The following is a 19,381-nucleotide window of genomic DNA, read 5'->3' on the forward strand; positions in this document are numbered from 1 at the left end:
ATTTGTCTTAAAGACATATACAAATATATACACAAATTTGCATCATTTGAGGTTCTTAGCCTGATCTTGGATCTCTGAGAACATTTCCTTAACTGTAAGGTAACAGATGAAAACCAGAACACAGCAGCTGAAAAGAAAGCATTTTTTTTATTACTGACACACTCTTAATCTTTGAGTGGAATTAATAGCAACACAATATATAGCTGCATGCAAGCACTGTGTTTTTAATGAGGCTTTTTCTCTTAAGAGAAATCAGCTCTGAGCTTTTTCATGCTGCCATAGCCCCTCTGAACCTCTTCTGCCTCAGGAAGACCAGCCTTATGTGTATTCAGAACTGCTGAAACACAAGCCACGCTGTTTCTAGACACTGACACAGACCCAGAAGGTGTCATTCTCGACACAGAAAGTACAAGGACAAATTATGTATCAACTAAATTACATGAATGCACCTGATATACCACATATGCACAGTGTGGAGTTAGAGATCCACTATCAGCAACTTCAGAGCTCCGAATCACAGCATTAGGCATGGCCCTTTCTCACTAACTAGACTTAAAATTGAAGCATCTAAGTTTGAACTGTTTAATTATGTCAGGACTTAAATGCCTTGAGAAAATACTCCCTGACACAAGTTATAGCTGCATCTGAGTAGTTTTAAGAAATAGGTGAACTCAATACTGTAAACATTCTTCCTGAACTTTACCACTGAAGGATAGAGAATATAATTTTAATTTCTGTACAGAAGAGACAGAAGCCCAAGTTACAGTTTTAAAGGGTTACAGTTTTAATAGGTTTTCTGATGCACACATTATTTCTGAACAGAAGAGGAGATTCCACCTGAAATTAACCTGGTTCTAAATGCATCAAAAAGCTAATACCCAAGGAAGAAAGAACAGAGTGGACTTACTGTTTTTTTGGCTGCTCTTCTGGAACTTTTCCAAGTGCACCGTGGGGGGTCTGCTGGGCTTTTGTGGGGGCTGGCCCAGCTTGAACACTGGGGGCAAGATTTTCCGCCTGGGTATTCCGGACCTCCTCTCCTCATTCGCTTGTGATTCACCTGATGGTCTTCCTGCAGCAAGCGCTGAATTCGTCTTTAGGAATTTATGAGAAGAACCTGATTCTTCCTGGGTGATTTTGTTGAGGAAGATGTTCTTGGCAGCACTCATTCCCGTTTCTTCAGTGTTTTCTGCCACAGTTTTGGGGGGTCCTTTTGGTGAGCCGTACCCGTGGCCAGTAGGCTTCAGAGCTATTTTAGGAAAACTACTGCCTTGAGCTTCTGCAGCAGAGTTACTAACTTCACCCATTTCCTTTGCTTCTTGGTGCGCGTGTATGTTTGTTCGGGGTCCAGACTGTCTTTGCAGAAAACCAGTTTTATTAGAAGTGTCTTCATTCTGTGATATCTCACTGTTTAGAGAAGGTTTCTGAGCAACAGGTGGTTTAGAAACAGGAGGCTTGGGCTCGTTTTCTTGTGTTGCAGACCTTAATTTTTCTTTAACTGCAGCTACCTTTGAAAATTCCGGTTTTGCCTCATTCTCCTGTGATGCAAAATTTAAATTAGGTTTTCGTCCCAGAGGATTTTTTTCGTTATCAGGAGGAGTGACAAACTTGTTCCATGCAGGTTTTGGGTTTGAAGGCTTTGGGTCCTCTTTTGATGGGTCACTGGTTTTGATAGAGAATTTACTGCATCCAGCTTTTTCATCATTTCCTCTGTTAGTGGGCTGAAGCTGAACACCAAACCTTTGTGCCACTGGGTTCAAATGTCGTGAGTTTGGATCTTTTTCTGTTTTATCATCGCTTGAAGGCTTGACTGCCATAGGAGGCTTAGACTGAACAGGTTTGTGAAGGGTACTCAGTCCTGGACAAAACGCAGTATATCCTTTATTTGCAAATTTCTCAAGTGTTGCTTTTCTTGTCTGTAATCCTTTGGGGGCATCTTGTTTTGGGATTTTGACGGGTCGGCTGTTTGAAGGATCCTCTGTGTCTCTGTTACATCTCTCAAATTTCTCCATGAGTAACTTCACCAGTGGCTTCTGATTCTGCAAACATAAAGAAGAGAAAAACAAAGGGCAGCAATGGGAAAGTACTGTTGCAAAGTTCACAAATACTGTACTTTAAAGAGTTTCCTGGTCTGAGGCTTTACTACTGCTGATTGGCTGACAAGGTGCTATAGCTCATCTTCCTGTAGAGTTAAGAGAAGCTGAACATTTTCTTGTATCCTTGCAGTGTTTATATGTTTTTTTTTAAATTTTTTTCAGGTGTTGCCTTTCAGGTACTGCAAGTCCTTTTGGGCATATTCAAGTTTCTGTTTACTTCTGGAATTGTGAAATAAACATAAGAAATTACATACAACTTTAAAATCAACCTACCTAAACATTTTATTTTCCTGTGATAAGAAGTTCCTGTACTAGAATCTGGAGGAATCTACCAGATCCATGTTATTCCTGCTAACTCTTTGGAGAACTGCAAGTTCCTCCGTGAAAACAAATTCTTCTGGTTGATGTATGTGTGTGTTAATTTTTCTTTCCTTTCTCAGCAATTTTTTTTACTTTCTGCTTCCCACACTCTCACTTTGCCCTTGTTTCTATTCTCCATTTTGTATCTGAATAAAACTGTGCATATGTAGGTAGCAAATGAAAATATGTGAAGTAAAATTAAAAGAAATGACAATCAACATACCCAGATATTGTCAAAGTTACTAAATATCTTCTAAAAAAAAGAAGATATGTAATTCCAAGAGAATAAAATCCAGCTTCATTTAAAAATAGTCACCCCAATTCAATAAGTTTCAGGACCGGTCTTAATTATGAACTGAACCCAAAAGTTCAATACATTTGAATTCAGGAAAAATAAAACACATCACAGTGCAGGATGGGAGCAAAAGGCTGGTCCCACTGTACTGGGCAGGCACCACTTGGGTTTCCAGGAGCCCCATGGAGCAAGAGGTCCTCTTCCCAGCTTGCAGTGGCAGCAGGGGTGCAGCTATGGCAGATACATTGATACATAAAATTCAGAAACAGGACCTGGATTTCCTGTGTGAGTTCAAATGTAAAACTTATGGTATAAACTAGGTAGGGTTCTGAATCATCTGTCTGTAAAACAAGGAGTATTGCTACAAAACATAACAAAGAGGTGTTGGAAGATTTAGAGGTTTAAGAATGAACTGTCTTTATTTACTATGGTCCAGCAAGTACTCTGTGTTTGTTTCTTTTTAATTCAGTAACAAAAGCTTCTCACTTGGGCTTTTTCTCCTTTTGCCTTCCATTTGATTGTGTCTCATTACATAAATGGCCTGTTAAGTTGGAGTAGTTACATATATATATATATAGAGAGAGAGAGACAGAGAGAGAGAGACTTCTGCAACTTAAAGGTAACTATCCCAGACTTTTGGCATTGTCAAGAAATTCAATTTTTCCAAACAGATTTGTTGAGCTACAAATTACTTAATGCAGCCAAAACAAGAGAGACATAATGAAACTTATACCCAGCGACCGCGTTGTTGGGTATTTTTGTGCATATAAAGAAGGGAGGAAGTACACATTTACTATGGAGATTATCAGGGTTAAGCCATATACTGCTGTTGCATACACACGTGTTGAGCTACAAATTACTTACACTAAATGCAGCCAAAACAAGAGAGACATAATGAAACTTATACCCAGCGACCGCGTTGTTGGGTATTTTTGTGCATATAAAGAAGGGAGGAAGTACACATTTACTATGGAGATTATCAGGGTTAAGCCATATACTGCTGTTGCATACACACTCACACACACACAATTACATTGCAGAGGTATGTATATGCATCATTAATCATTCAAGATTTGTCCCACAAACCTCACAAGGCCCTGATTTTACCCAGTTTAGACAACTCAGACGGAGAGAAGTAAAAAGCCTTTTGTCTCTGATCTCTTTTGACTTTGTACTAATTAATGATTTTTTCCTAAGGTCTGTAAGAAAATCTAGACCTCCAGAGACACTGCAATTATAGCTTATGTCGGAAGTCTTCAGACCTTCTAAATTAGGATTTGATCAGCTGCTTGGCCAGCTCAGCTACTCATTTCTTTTGAAAGTCATAGCAATAAATTTATATGTTTGCTACTTCTTCTGTTTGAAATATAAGAAAATGTACTGTGCAAATGATAATACTTTTTACAAGCAAGTGCCATTCAGAATGCAGACCTTTAGGAAGCTGGGAATGTGACTTTGAAGAAAATGTTATTATTATGATGTATGGTTTCTGAGGTATTTTCTAGACTTGCAATAGCAAGATTACATTAATTACATGAATTACATTCATACATGCTTTCAAATGCACTGAACCATTCATTCCTGCCATGTCAGGAGTGTCAATGAATTTTTTAAAATAAATTTCTTCACAACACTGTGAACAAACCTTGCCCTAGTCATGCATATTTACAAGCCCAGCAAGAGGAAAATGTTCCTGGACCTGTGGAAGAGTTTACAATTAGCAATAAAGCCTCTTTCATTTACTTAGTAAAGGTAATAGTAAGAATCAAAACAGAGTAAGAAACTTGGTGAAATCTTTCTGCTTCTCTTTAATGTACATCCCCAGCTTCTGCCTTCATAAGCTCTGTTACATTAGAAGCCATGCAGATTTTAATGCAGAGCCTGACTGGACAGGTAGAAAGAGGGGAACTGGGGAAAAAAATATTTTTGTTTGTGGCCCTGATCATAGAGTAATCTCCACAGTTTCTGTGCTTCCATTCTCAGAAGCGACAGCAGTTACCTACATCATTATCACATACAGTAGGTTGTAAATCATGAAATGGGAACTTGAAAATATTCTGAAGAGAGATTAAGTTCCCTCTACCCTTCCCCTCTAAAGTTCTACGTCTCTGTGCAAAAAAGGAGTCTTGTGCAAAAGCTGCTTGGGTTATTTTCTGAACTTTGTCTTTGATGTCTATTGGAAACTGTGCAAAATATTTTGGCTTTTCAACTTTTGATCTGAACTGAGCAACACATAAGGAGCACAGCAAGATTTCCTTTAATATAAGACGGTTGCATTATTCAAATGTGTTTGCTCAAATCTAAATCAATACCTATGTGTCAGCTCTCATGCCATAGATATATTTTTTATACACAGAGCTTTCAGAGCCTCCCACAGCCCTCAGCAGACTCACAGAGCTACCGAGTTACACCGAGTTACAGTGTACAGAGTTGTTACACTACACCTTAGTTACACCTCACTGTTAACAAACATAATTCTCCATAATTTACAATATGGATGTACATTTCTGTACAGAAGTACACTGCACTAAAGACATGAAGGTACATAAAAAATTCAGCTCTATTCTTCCCGAGTTTAGTATGGATACTTCAGTCTCAACTGGCAGCCTGAATAAAAAAGTTTCTTGGATTTTTTTTGCCTTGGCATAAATATAACTTTATTATTTACTTTCCTGTCTTGGTGAAGCCAAAAGATTATTTCAGTTCAACTTGCCCTTGAGGCCAAGCTTTCTTTAAACAGCAACACTGGATCAGTGAACAGAATAGCAGATGTGTGTGCATACAATCATTAATTAGGCAAATGAAAAATATGAAATCTTTGACTGTACAAAGAATTAATTCAAAATACATGCAGAGCTGATTTATAAAGGATAAAACCCCCATCTTTTCTCTTCTCAACTGTAACTTTACATTTCTGTTCCCAAGTGATGGGGTCTAAATACACCCTTTAAAACTCAAAATCAGATCTTGATGAGTTTGTTAGACAGTAATAAAATAAAGATTACAAAACTATTCCTTTAAGAAGAAAATTATGCTTAATTATGAATTCTTTGATAGTGAACTAACCAGAGAAGTTGATAACCACTAAGGGAATTGAGCTCCAACCTATGTGCAGGATATAAGGAATATGAAAATGGACAAAAATGGCAAGAAAAATTACAAAGAGAACTATATAAAAATACAGACCTGAAAATTATTTTGAAAATTTATATAGTCTGATATAACTTCTACTGAAGGTAGTAGATTTGAGGCAGTCTAGATTTTTGTTTATATGGCAGTGCCATTCTGAATTTGTGATAAATTATTGCTTGACTACTTTCTTTTCCAGACACCTCAGAATTATCATTATGCAAATTTGTTGTTTGCAGAGGATATTTCCAAACTGCTTTTCCTCCTCTTGAGTCTAGCTGTAATTACTAGTTCAAGAGTCCCTCTAAGGGTAAGTGCATTGGAAAGTGAAGCTGAGAAGTTGCAATGCTCTGCACCTATAAATGTATGTAGCAGAAGCATGAAAAGAAGACAAAGAGACACAGTTTGCTCATAAAATGCTAATTAGTAATACAATGGTTGGTATGAAAGAGAAATGAGCCCTCATCAGATAATACTTAAGGATGAGGAGACAGGCTATTCTTCTGTCTTGGGTTTTTATGAAAGGAAGACCTCTAGGATGGAAAGGGTAGAGAGAAATCTAAGGGATTCCCCAGTGAGAGCTGACAGCTCCCTGATAGCCCCTTAGTTACCCTGAGAGCATAATTTCAAACATCCCTCTAACAGCAGCAAGAAAAAACAGCACACACATGAGGACATACGGTTCTCAAAATTAGTAAAAGCAATATTCCAGCCTGGTCACAGTGTATTCTGTATCTTTTCAACTGTACATTTCTCTACGTCTTTCTAATCTCTCTTTTGCCACATTTTCTCCCCTTCTATCTAATCATAAGACCAGATATTCATACTCCAGAAAAATAAAAGGCCAGTTCCAGATGAGTTTGAGACCAGGATGAGTGAGGGCATAGGGCTTGACCAGAACAGCCAGATGACATCTCATCTTGTTCCCAAACTGCTTCTGTCAAAGACTATGCATGAAGTCAAAGTATCAATGGAGGCATGATCATCTCTTCACTCTGTGTCCTAATAGGATCACAAAGTTTCTCTCTACATGGATTTGATTTGGTACTTGTTTAAGTGAAAACAAGAACTATCAACCACTGGCAACTTAATCTTCAAAAACAGAAGCCTGGTGGCTTCAATTTTTCCATCAATAATTTGTATCTGGTATAAACAGACTACTTCATATCCATTTCTGTAAAATGATTGCATTTTTGCAACATGGTTTTATATAAACACAAAATTTCATTATACTTAATTTTATTTTAAAACCTATTTTTATCGTGTGCCTTCTAATAACCTTTATCAATTATTTATTTCTGATTAATGTAAATTTTCACAGGATCTGCCCAGAAATGAGACAGAGTTCTTTTCTCTCAGAACCCTATATATATATAGTGTATACAGTAACTGTCTTAGGAATGTCTTACTTGTCTGGTTATCCCACTAAAGTGAATGCTCCAAGTCTCAAGGAAGAAAAATTTGAATTCCTGTCACTGCAAAGTTCCTACCATTATTTTGGGAATTTCTGATCCCATATAATTTTAAAGGAAATTTTGTGCAATTTAAAGACATTGAGTAGCATTTTGACTCATACCTGGAAAGGAAAATACTTTCCATGATGAACTACTAACAAAACACATACACTGACATCTTAACCCAGAGTATAGTATATTAATTTATACCCTACCCATAATTTAACAAACAACAAAAAATGCAAAAGTGATAGGATAACTAAAAAATAATTGCCTTTGAGTGATACCCTTGCTGCTATTATTCAAAATGCAAAGGCCACTTAAATTAGGATTACTTTTAGTAGAATTTCAGAGAACTAACTATAAAACTCTGAGAGAGAAAAGTCAATTTTTTCAGCTTACCATCTTTTCAGCTTCTAAACTAAGTAAAATCTACAACTACTTAATTAAACTGTATTCAATACCTTGTACTGATTCTATTTCTTGTGGAACTTTCCATGCTTATTTTTAAGATGAACACGTGCAACAGTTTACCTGGATATCCCAAAGCTCTCCAGTATTTTGAAACAAGCGGTAACACTGGCTCCCTCAATGCGACAATCCTCGGGTGTAACAACTTCACAGCCTGGTCTATTTGCTAAAGAGGAGTTCTGCTTCTCACAGAGTTCTTGCTTCTCACAAGATACACTTGTGGGTTTCATTATCATGAACAGTAACTGCTCTCCACAGGATATTAGGCAAGAAGTGCTGGAGGAAAAGGGAACTAAAATGTGTTCAGACTGGTTGGCTGCTTCCATCAGCAGTAAGCACCATGTGATATCCAAAAGTATTGCATTCACCCCATATTGCGTAGCCCTGTGAGGCTCCCTGGGTGCACACAAGCCTGAGCCTTTACAGAATAGCTGCTAAACAAATGTGTGAGGCAATTAACAGGCATAAAGGGTGGGCTGGCCACAGGTCCAGTGCCCTGCTACCACTGAGAACCCTACGTACATGGCCTACTCTCAGGTGTCAGCTAGCATGTTCCTTTGATGCCTCACATTCCCCAGTGGGATCTTGAGATTCTGCTGGCCAGTTTTTGAAAACTTCTGTTATGTGGAGATATTAAAAATAAAACAAAACAAAGCTGTGATCATACATTTCTTCTGTCCTTCCTCATGTGTGTTTGAGTTTGAAGGATGATACAGGATAGAAAAGTCAATACCGAGTAAATAAGCTTCACGAGAAATTCTAAACGTGTGTTTGTGTTGAAGGTAAATTACAACAACAGAGGTTGAACCCCCTACAAAAAACAGCTTAGTGAATTTGCTGGAGCAGTGCATGGGGAGGAGATTGCAGAAGAAAGCTGTGTGTCTTTAATTAGAAGTTAACTGAATCTTCCTCATGGTCTACTACTCTCCTTCTGCGCAAGCTTCTTAGTATTTTTTGAAATATTTTGGAGTGTTAAAGTAAAACATTGAAAGTGCTTGATAGTTATAGCTTAATTTTACAAAAACTTGTAGCTTAGCTACAATAAACTTCATAAGTTTATTAGGGTATTGGATGGAGCTTATTTGAGTTAGAAACACTGCTGCATACCAATGACAACTGATGTTTTTCTAATATAACATAATGGGTTTTTGTAGTGGGAGAAATGCTGGGTTTTATGCTGTTCATTCAGCTAAACACTGCATTTTTATTTATAAAATAGTATTTATTTGTGAATATAAATATTTATCACAAATGAAACTATGGCAGATTAGAATTTGTGACTTGCTGATGTATCTGGCAGCCTTCACGACTGTTTCAAGATGGTAACTGTAGCAATAGCCATTTTATGTGGGTAAACAGCACTGCAAGGGTTTGCTCACAGTATCAGCTCTAGACAAATCATGCAATGATCAAAGAACTAGCTTATCTTCACAGCTCTGAATGCTAGACAGTTTCTGTTGTCTTCTCTTTCATCCAATACACACAAATAAGTACATCCCTAACTGACAGAATGCTCATGAGAATGTCAATTGCAACAAACACAATGAAAGTAAGTTTAAGCTGTGAATTTCTGTGAAACCTGTCCATCTGCAATATCCACCACGTGCCTCATTTTACATTTGCAGGTGCAATATGTTCCTGAAATCTCTCTAGTTTTTCCCCTGCTTATTTCTGTGAAGGTCGTTTGTGAGTGATATAGGGAAATTAGCTATTTTTAGGTGAAGAAAGAATCTGAATAAATTAATATTTTAAGTAACAGGACCTGAAAGCAGTGTAAAGTTATTTTGCCTTTTTCACTTTTCACAAAAATAACAGCAGCAGCAGCAGCAACAACAAAATCACTAGTTCATATTCAAGACAGACAAGGATGCTGATAATGATAATGCCTTCTCATGTATACACATGCCATTACATTCTCTGTATAGACCAAACCCAGCATCTAAATTCCAGCACACCAGTGGTGACTTAAATTTTTTTTTAATCAGAGCATTTATTTGGATGTTTTCATGTAACTTTGGGTAAAGTGGCTACATGGGAATTAAGTTTGTCAAAAAGTATGGAAAAAAGAAAGGGAAGAAAAAGAATCAGAACCTTGGCCATTCAGGAAGAGTCTGGCCAGCAAGCCAAGGGAGGTAATCCCCCCTCTACTTGGCTCTGCTGACGCCACATCTGGAGTGCTGTGTCCATTTCTGGGCTACTCAGTACACATAAGAAAACCAAATACTGTAGAGGGTTCAGCAAAGATTAGAAAGATGATTTAGGATCTGGAGCATCGCACTTACAAGGCGAGACTGTGGGAGTTGGGTGTGTTCAGTCTGGAGAGAAAAGACTAAGAGGGGATCTTATTAATGCATAAAAATATCTCAGATGTGGGTGCCCAGAGGATGGTGTCAGGCTCTTTTCAGTGGCATGCAGAGACAGGACAAAAGGCAGTGTCAATAAATTAAAACACAAGAAGTTCCACCTCAATATGAGTAGGAGCTTCTTTCAGTTGAGGGTGGCAGAACACTGGAACACCTGCCCAGGGCAGTCATGGAGTCTCCCTCTCTGGAGATATTCAAAACCCACCTGGACATGTTCCTGTGTAACCCCATCAGGAGGACTGGACTGGAATCTACAGAGCTCCCTTCCAGCCCTAATGATTCTGTGAGTCTCTGCTGCAAATGTTAGTTCATCTTTTTAAGATATTTTTCTTTAATCTACTGATGTTCTTTACTCCAAAATGGTTTGAAAAGTCAGGCACTTCCACTTGAACACTTCTTGGTTTCCAATTCAATGGTCACAAAGAATACCATAGTTGGGATTTTGTTACCTCCACAGCTGTGTAAATATGATTGTTCAAGTTGCTGTAAACATGGGACATGATACAATAATTTTTTTTTAAATCAATACAATACAATACAATCAATACAATAATTTTTTTAAAATCTTTTGACATTGTTTTTAACCCGCTTAATTTCACTAACTGTATTATATGATCCCACATAAGGAGAGACTGTGTAACAGAGTAAGTTGTGGGGGAGGGTGGGAGAAGAAACAGGCAAAAATGACTGGTTTGGGCAGCTAATCCTTAAACCATGTGTATATAGTGGGAGACAGGACTGGGGGGCAGTATGTGGGAGAACACCTTTGGACAAGTGCATTAATATCATTAAAGCAGTTTGAAAAACTCCTTCTTAAGTCAGAATAATGTTGCTCTGTAATATAAAACACATGCAAATATGTGGAGCACAGAGCATGACAAAGTCAAGGTTAGCAGCGTTTTTCACTGAAACTTTGCTTCCTGCCTTCTCCTCCTCTCACTCTTAGGGCTTTTGCCTCCTAGTTGTTACTGAACAGGTAATATTTCTGTAAAAAGTTGTCTATGCAGCAGTGAGGGAGGATGTTGGAAAATTCTTTTAACTTTAGCACATTACTAAATGTTGGTTGTATGGTCCCTGAATTCATGGTTAATGCTTAGTTTTGTACCATACAGTGCTTAGTGCAAATACCAGAGATTAATGTGGCTTTGTGTTAACTCCCTACATCTGTGACTAATAAGTCTTGTGCCAGCTAATGCTTCCTTGTTTACTTCTATCAGTGATTAATATGTACTAGCTGATATCTTAGTTTTGAGAACAAGGATTGTGTGTCAGAGCTAAGAATGATAAGAGAAGTACATTGTGACCTGACAGTTTCAAGGAGAAAAGTTTCATCACAAGATCTGCAACCGTATCCAAACAATTAAATTGAAATAATTAGTATACATACATGTATTCAGGAAATGTGATGAATATTTATTAGTTTCAGGAATATAATGTGGTCTGTTAGGTTACTGAACACGTATGTTTTAAGGAGAATTCCCCATGCACCCAGTGTTACTAATAAGTAATGTTATTTTTCTTAACAAACAAGTTTGTTATTTCCCAGTTTTCCATGACACGGAGGCAGACTTGGCACAGGAGAAAAAATAACATATTTATCAATAATCTTTGTACATACCTGTACTGAAACTACCTAGTTTTGTGCCGGTTCTGAGGTAACATTTTGAGGACATGAACCTCATTGGGGGCAAGGCAAAGAGTCAGCAATCCTGCTTCATAATGCTGTGCAACTCCCCAGTGTCAGACTTCTGGGGTGAAGTGCCATCTTGCCATGACAGTGATCCTGTTACAGCATCACTTTGGAAATAACCTGATTTTCAGAATAAACTTAATATTCTTGAATGCTGGCAGGAACTTCTGCTTGCAATTGCTACAGTGCACTATGAGAACCAACATTTTTGGTAGGGCAAGTCTCTGTTATCTTTGTGTCTGCAGACAGAGCTAGACTTCCTCAAAAATGTGCTGCTGCATTTCCATTGCTTTCTCAATTGAAGGCAGTTTTAGTATTTCTGACAGAAGTTTGGTCATAAGCAAATTAACAGCATTTCCTTGTGTCTACATGCAGTGCTATGCTTATAGGAACAATTCGGCTTTCCAGATGCTGTTTGGGAACTACTGACATGCAGGATTCCCTGGAAGATCCTCAGCTCAGTGCTGTGACTCTTTTAAATTCTTGCTATTCAATATTTATATATAACCATTTCCTAATATTAATATATTTATACTTGCCGGAACAGAGAGCGAGAAATCCGTTTCCACTATTTATATTTTTCCATACTAGAGACAGGCAGGATTGACAAATTCAAGAAAGAAGTCAAGGACACTGGCAGTGTCCTTGCCTTGACTGTGCCTTGTGAGGGGTATGTTTCTGTCATGAAGGAAGCCCCAGTGCACTCCAGGGCATCACAATCAAGGGTGCACTAAGACCCTGGTTTTCTGCTGCAGTGTGTGTACTGTAATAAGTCCTTCCTCGGGACAGCTGAAGCTGAGACAAGACACTTGCTGTGCCAAAAAAAAAAAAAAAAAAAAAAAAAAAAAAAAAAAAAATCTTTCAAAGGTCTCGCCTTTTTGTGACTTAAGGAGTGCTCAAATCTCAAGCAATTTTTATTTCAATACAAAGCTCATATTCAAGCGTTAGATGTCATGTTCAACCAAGGGATTCACCTGCACTTCCCTGCACCTCCTTCCCTGCCTGTCCCTGCGGTGATCCCCAGTGCCCACTGCCATGTCACAGGCTCATCCCTGTCCCGTTTGCTGCCAAGGTCACCCACACGGGGGGCTCAGGTGAGGTGGCCTTTGAATGAGGCTTTTTGCCCTGCAAACTGTGTAGGTTCTGCTCACATCAGTACTCCTGTGCTCTGTCTGCCTGCGTTCAGCAGCAGGAGCTCAGGGGGAATTGAAAGCAGTGCCGCAGCAGAAAACACTGCAGACAGAACAAATGGGAACACCAGGCTTTTCCTAACCCTTCCACAGGGAAACCCGCTGGAAGGCACAGAGTTCACGATGGCATGAAGAGCCCTGATGAATGCAGGCACAGCCCCGTGACACAGGGGCTGAGGGGGCTCACAGGGTGCCACAGCACCACTGCCGCTCACACAGCCCTACCTCACCGAGGGCCAGCACTGCTCACCAGGGGAAGCTTGGTTAGACGATTTAATGAGCTAAATTGCAGGTGATGTGAGTGTAGCTGTGATGGCTGAGTTTACAGTAACCAAAGCCTCCTAGTCTGAGGCAAGGGGGATGTGGGGAGGACGTCGTGGCCATCTCGGTAAGGCAAGCTAGCCACTCAGACAGTGGCAGGCAAGCAGGGTCCTAGCTGGGAAGTTGCTAGAAGCTGTGTATGAGAGGAAATCAGAAGAAATTGAGGTGAGAAGGGAGGATGGAGGAGCAGGGCAGGGCTGGGAGCTGCGCAGGGGCAGTTTTTTGTGTGGGGAGAGGACCTCCGGCAGCTGGGGAGGGTGTGTCCTGGTGAAGTTTTTCCCCCTCAGCCCCCCTCCTCCGTGCCCTTCAGGAACGGCTGTGCCTGTGCTCTGCCTTCCCGCACCATCTGCTCACCGAGCCCCGACTCTGTGCCTCCCTGCCCGGGCTCAGGCTGTCCCGGAGGGACCTGGGGCTGGATGGAGCCGGCGCAGGCCTGAGAGCGCGGAGGCGGCGATGGCAGCAGCTGCGCCGGGGAGACGAGAAGGGAGCGAGCCCGAGCTGCGGGAAACGCACACTGGGACGTCAGAGGGGAAGGGAAACTCTCTCAAGGAAGAAGTTGCTTCAGTTTCCACCCTATATGCCCTCATGTGAATGGCTAAGCAGGGGGTTATCAGCTGGTCTGGCTTCCCCTTCAGCATCCCCCCACAGCTGCTGATACCAGGAGGAAGTGGGAAAGCAGCAGGGACAGCTTTAGCAAAACACTCCTGACTTCCCTTCCTCTTCAACATGTCACTCCCTGCCTCTGCCTGGGAGGCAAAAAGGTGTGCAAAAAACCCATGCAAATACCTCACCAGGAGCTGTGTAAGCCCTGTGGGAGGGAGACAGGGACACCCCACACTTTCATATACAAATTTAACAACGTCCTTTCCTGCCCTCTCATATATTAAACACTCATCAGCTCTTCAGGTCTCACCTGCTATTAGTGCAGAGGAGCAAAACGGAAACTCATATTTCCTAAAAAGCATCCAAGCTGCAGGCAAGGTGCTCTTCTGAGCTGTTTGGCCTTCTGCACCACCTTAATGGGACAGAGAAGACTTGGAGGTGACATCTGTGCCTCTTCAGGTATCAGCTAGCTCAGGTATCTTAGGCTTTCTTTGGGAAGTGGGTAATAAAGGGCCTTTACCCTTTAAGGTATCCTCCTTAAACCTCTGAGTAAAAGGTTTCAGATGAGAGCAATTTAGTCTCCTTAATATCTGATGATTCCTTAACAACAGCTCTTCAGTCTTTTCCTTTTTAAAAATGGAAGATCAGACTTATATTTACTAGCTATTCCCCAATTCATATTAGAAGGGTCACACTGCTTTTGCTTTTAAAGGATATTTCCTTTAAAAACCCCAAACAAACAAAATCTCCTAAATTTTCATAGTAAATCTCAATTAGTCAAACTCTAGTAAAGTTTAGTAAAAAAGTAAGTCTTATTGAATGCAGATTTACATCTTTCTGTACTTTATGTGCTCTCAAGAAGTTACCTGTCACAAGTGAGGCTAAATTTGAACAGATCTGAAACAGAAAGTTAAAGCTCAAGTTAAATTCTCAGTTGCCAGGAGCATTTCACCACTCTGCTTCTGTATCCTTTCCCAGTGCTACTGTGATAATTAGTCTTATTTATTAGAACTACATCTAAAACTTGTAGAGTCTTCTATTCCTAGGCTAAAATTTTGAATTTTTTAGTTACCATGTATGCTGTATTGCAATTATTTTTATTCCTAAAGCAAGAAGGTGGAAAGGGAAAGCTTAAAAAAAGGAGACAATGATGTGGCCTAAATAAAAACAACAAAGAGAATGCTCCCACATCATAAACATTTCAAAACACAAAGAAATAGGTTTGGTTTTTTTTCTGAAGTTCAAAAACTTCAGAAATAGTTTTAATCAAAGACACCAAAGTTTAAAAATGAAAACACTGTTTAATCCAAACATCTTAAGAAGAATGTTTCTGGAAAAATGTCCTAAGTCCTTCTGCCTAATATTTGCTTAATGCTTGACAACTTTTCTATGTCCCTATTCTTCAGGCTTTTAAACAATTTTTGCTATCCCAGATCCCTTATCTTTAGCAGGTGGTGGCAGGTTGGTCATAAAACCTTCTGGCTTTAAAATAACTGGTTAGCCTCTGATATAAATCCATAAATTAAAGAAAGGATAAGTTAAAGTGAGAATGCATTCACCTGTGCCACTGGCAATTACAGCAGAAAAACAGGATCAATTTTCCATCTGCTAAGAGTCCTTTTGGTAAAGTCAGCTTAGACAGAGAGTGTACACAAACCCAATATTCTGAAGCCTTGCTGGCATACTAAGAGTTTCTTTCAAAAATAACATTTCTTCTTTCCTATCTTATGCTCCTGTCATTTCCCAAGGCTTTCCTCTCTTCTGCTAGCCTCACTTTTCCCCTCTTTATCCAGCGTTTGGAATGTGCTACCTGTGAAATGAGAGTAGGTGGGCTGTGTGTCCCTTCTTACAGCATACACCTGCCCTGGTCAGATGGGTCTCACCTGCCAGCCGTGCACAGAAGGGAGCCCTTCCAAGCTGCGCTCCCTCGGCACAAACATCCCGTGCCTGTTTTTAACGTGGCGGCTTTCCCGGCCGCTGGCACAACAGTGACCTCTAACGGGGGAGCCTCTCCTGTGACAAATCCTAACCTTCCAGCATCATTTAGGTGCGGAGGGAGCAAGGGTGGAAAATCTGCTGACCCTTTAAATTGTACCAGCATTTGATTTCTATCGCTGATAAAAGAAAAATAAAAGAAAAAAAAACCCAAACAAACTAACCTTCAGAACGCCAGCAACAACAAAACCAAAACAACAAAAGAAGGAAAACTAATTGGGATTTTGGGGGTCCTTTTTTGTGTTGCTTCCAATGCCTTTTTTGCCTCTCACTCTGTCCATGTGCATCTCTGAGATGAGTATGACGCACTTCCATCAGACATTTGAAAACACCAATAAAGTCTCTGCTTTGCCTCCTTCTCTTGGCTTCTAGTCTGTCACGCATCCTGGCTCCCTGATCGCCTACAGGTGCTGCTGATTTGTTTGCTCAGTGCCTGCCTGCTGCCCTGCCTAAGAGGCAGAGTGATGCCTTGTGAAGGCTGACCTAGAACAGAGACAAGATGGAGCTAAAGAATAAGGTAGGTGTTTATTAGAAGGCCTCAATGGATACACCTTGGGTGGTAACAAGAGCCCAACCAGGGCTACACCCAAGGTGAACCCAAAATGGTCATAAATGCATGACTGGTCATGGGGTCTCACGCTTTTATAAGTTCTGTTCCATTTGCATGTTGGAGTTAATTGTCCAGTTATAGCTTTAGCTTATGAAGTCCCATCCTTCTTGTTTTTCTGTCTTCAGTCCATGTTTGGTTATGCTCATGGACCTGAAATTTGGATCATTTGTCTTTGGTCCCCAGCTAGAGAAGGAATTGTTTTGTCTACCTACTCTGTGAAGAGAGCTTACTATCCCTTAATATGAAGCTCAGAGGTTCACACTAAAGGAGTACAGCATCTGAAAAATATAAAAGCTAAAACCTGAGGCATCAAGAGAAGCTATGGCTGCTTTCCTAACTTCAATGATGCAAATTTAGTTACTTACCAAGTCTGTTATTTGCACTGTTTCAGGCACTTGAATCTGCTGTTTACACAGTTTGGGTGAATGAGAAGGGCAAATTCAGCAGTGTCTCTTTCAGTTTTGCTGCTGCCTCAGGGGGGTTACAGGCCATGACCGATGAGGCAGCATATAGCAGCTTTTTTGCTCCAGATGCTAAATTGTATGGCGAAAAAAAATTAATCCATTCTTTTTGTTATGCAAGATCATGCTGCCAACATTTTGCTGACCATGAGCTAGATTTAAATGTGAGTCTGCTGAGCATTTATCAAAGATTGGGCCATTGGGTAGATCATCAGTTCTACAGAATATTTTTAATGTGGAGCATAGGACTGTCCTGACTGTCACGGGGAGAAGAGCAGCAGGAAGCAGAAATGCAACAGTGGTCAGGTAGGACAGCTTCTGACTGTCACGGGGAGAAGAGCAGCAGGAAGCAGAAATGCAACAGTGGTCAGCTTGGGGAAGACCATACTGTTCATTCTTGTGAGCTATTGCTATTGCATAAATTGAGCTGGAACAACTTATCTTATGGGATGATGAAAAGAGATTTGATAAGAAAACTCATGTCATGTGTGGAAAATACCCAAATCCCTGGAAACTTAGGTGTGGAATAATGCATTCAAGACTAAGATCCATAAGAGAATAAGACAAGACCGCAGAAATCATAGAAACAGGACCACTGGGGAATAAACACCTTAAGATATAAAAGGGATTAACAAAAGGATTTTGAAAAAAAAGGTAAAAAAATTACTAAGAGATGGAGATCAATGGTTGCACATAAAGAGATGTTCTGAGGGCCTTTTTAGAAGATAAGTGAGAGCATGGAGACATGATTTCTGAAAGTTTTTCTTCTCCAAAGACATAAGAAAACAGGTCTCCCTATGACTCACCTTCAGAATCAAAATGCAGATGCCCTCAGGGGTTTAGAGAAGAATCGTGGTATTATAGAGGTTGTGACACCTCTCTAAAACTTAGCTAAACAAGAGTCTAATGGGTAGAAAAGCTATTAGAGATGTGTGAGCAAAAGTGAAAGGAACACCCAGCCATAGCTGCAAATACAATATGCACAAGATCCTCTGATCCCCATTTCATTCTATGAAAAGGTAAACTCCCTAAAATGATTAAATAATTTTGTTTATAATTATGGATTGAATTTGGCAAATTTCTTACATGTCCCATTTTTAAAGGTGTAATAAATAATTTTCATTACTCTTCAAGAGGATATTGCAAGTTAGAGAGACCGTTGTTCACAATTTCAGTGCTGGAACATAGACGTGGCTTTGTTTTGGTACATTTCTGTGTAATTTTTCCATTCTTAATTTTCTGTGTACTTCACCTTTTACATTGAGGGTTGTGGCTGAAGGTAGGTGCTCTTTTTGTTAATTTCATATTTTTCCTGTAAATGCTCCTGAACTCTGCTGAAGAACTACTGTTATTTTTTTTCCTTAACTATGAAAAGACCCAATATGAATAGTTTGTAAGAAAAAAATATCTGAAAAGATTACTTTCTGTTGAAATGAACCCACAAATCCCAGCAGGTTCTTAATCCTAGAATGTTGATTCAGGTGTAGATGATTTACTGATAAACACTAAAACTGCTCCTGTCACAAAAAGTGTGCCTTTAAATATTAAATAATTAAAAGTGCACCTTTTAATATTCTTGTGTTTTCTGCATTATGCTATCTGGAGATGTTAACACAGTCACATGATATGTTCTGTATCAGCTTAATATTTACATTTGTTTATGCATATGATTTATCTTTGTCTAATTTGCATATCTAACACATTTTCCTATATTAGCTTTCCCTCCTCCTCCCTCCCCCACCATTCACCACAAATATGAAAAACTTTAACAAATAAAGATCATATGAAGGGTATTGTTGTTCTGCACTCTAAATATGTCTGCAAATGTGTTTTTTGTCCAAGTTGCAGAGTACAGGGATGGGGAAGGTTTCAATTAATTCAGCATCTCTTAAATAGGCTGAAATATTGCCTGATTTCAGTGTGAATGGTCTGGTGGATGTAGTAGTAGAAAACCACTGGCTTACCAATGGTTTTCCACAGCAATATGATGAGGCTCTGAAGCTGTCAGGACACCAGATTAAAACTAGGGTGCTGGTGTTGGTGAGGCTCTGAGTCCTGGCTTGCCAATGGTTTTCCACAGCAATATGATGAGGCTCTGAAGCTGTCAGGACACCAGATTAAAACTAGGGTGCTGGTGTTGGTGAGGCTCTGAGTGCAGCGTGTCCCTCTGTGCCAACAGAGGGCATTATGCACCCACAGAGCAAAGCTGTCCTCGGGTGCTGCCAGCAATCCACCTGCTGCTTGTCTGGCTTTACTGTTATGGTGTTTTTCCTACTGTCTTAAACAGTGAGTAAAAAAAAGCATTTTTGGATTTAATTGGGGCAGATGTTAGTTTACAGAATTTTT

General features: G+C 39.8%; 1 protein-coding gene across 3 annotated transcripts in view; it reads right to left on the reverse strand.

Moving 5' to 3' along the window:
- Positions 1-19,381, reverse strand: part of FYB1 (FYN binding protein 1) — a 63,444-nt gene that overhangs the window by 37,703 nt on the left and 6,360 nt on the right. For 2 of the 3 annotated variants that reach the window (XM_039710028.1, XM_039710025.1), the window contains exon 2: positions 908-2,036. In XM_039710028.1, the coding sequence (XP_039565962.1) occupies positions 908-2,036 (1,129 nt within the window). Of the gene's footprint in view, positions 1-907; positions 2,037-7,865; positions 8,134-19,381 lie in introns of those variants that run through there. The other variant, XM_039710026.1, reaches the window with a different exon arrangement.

Source organism: Passer montanus, unplaced genomic scaffold, assembly GCF_014805655.1.
Source record: "Passer montanus isolate IOZ18808 unplaced genomic scaffold, ASM1480565v1 scaffold22, whole genome shotgun sequence".
In the NCBI taxonomy this organism is placed as follows: domain Eukaryota; kingdom Metazoa; phylum Chordata; class Aves; order Passeriformes; family Passeridae; genus Passer; species Passer montanus.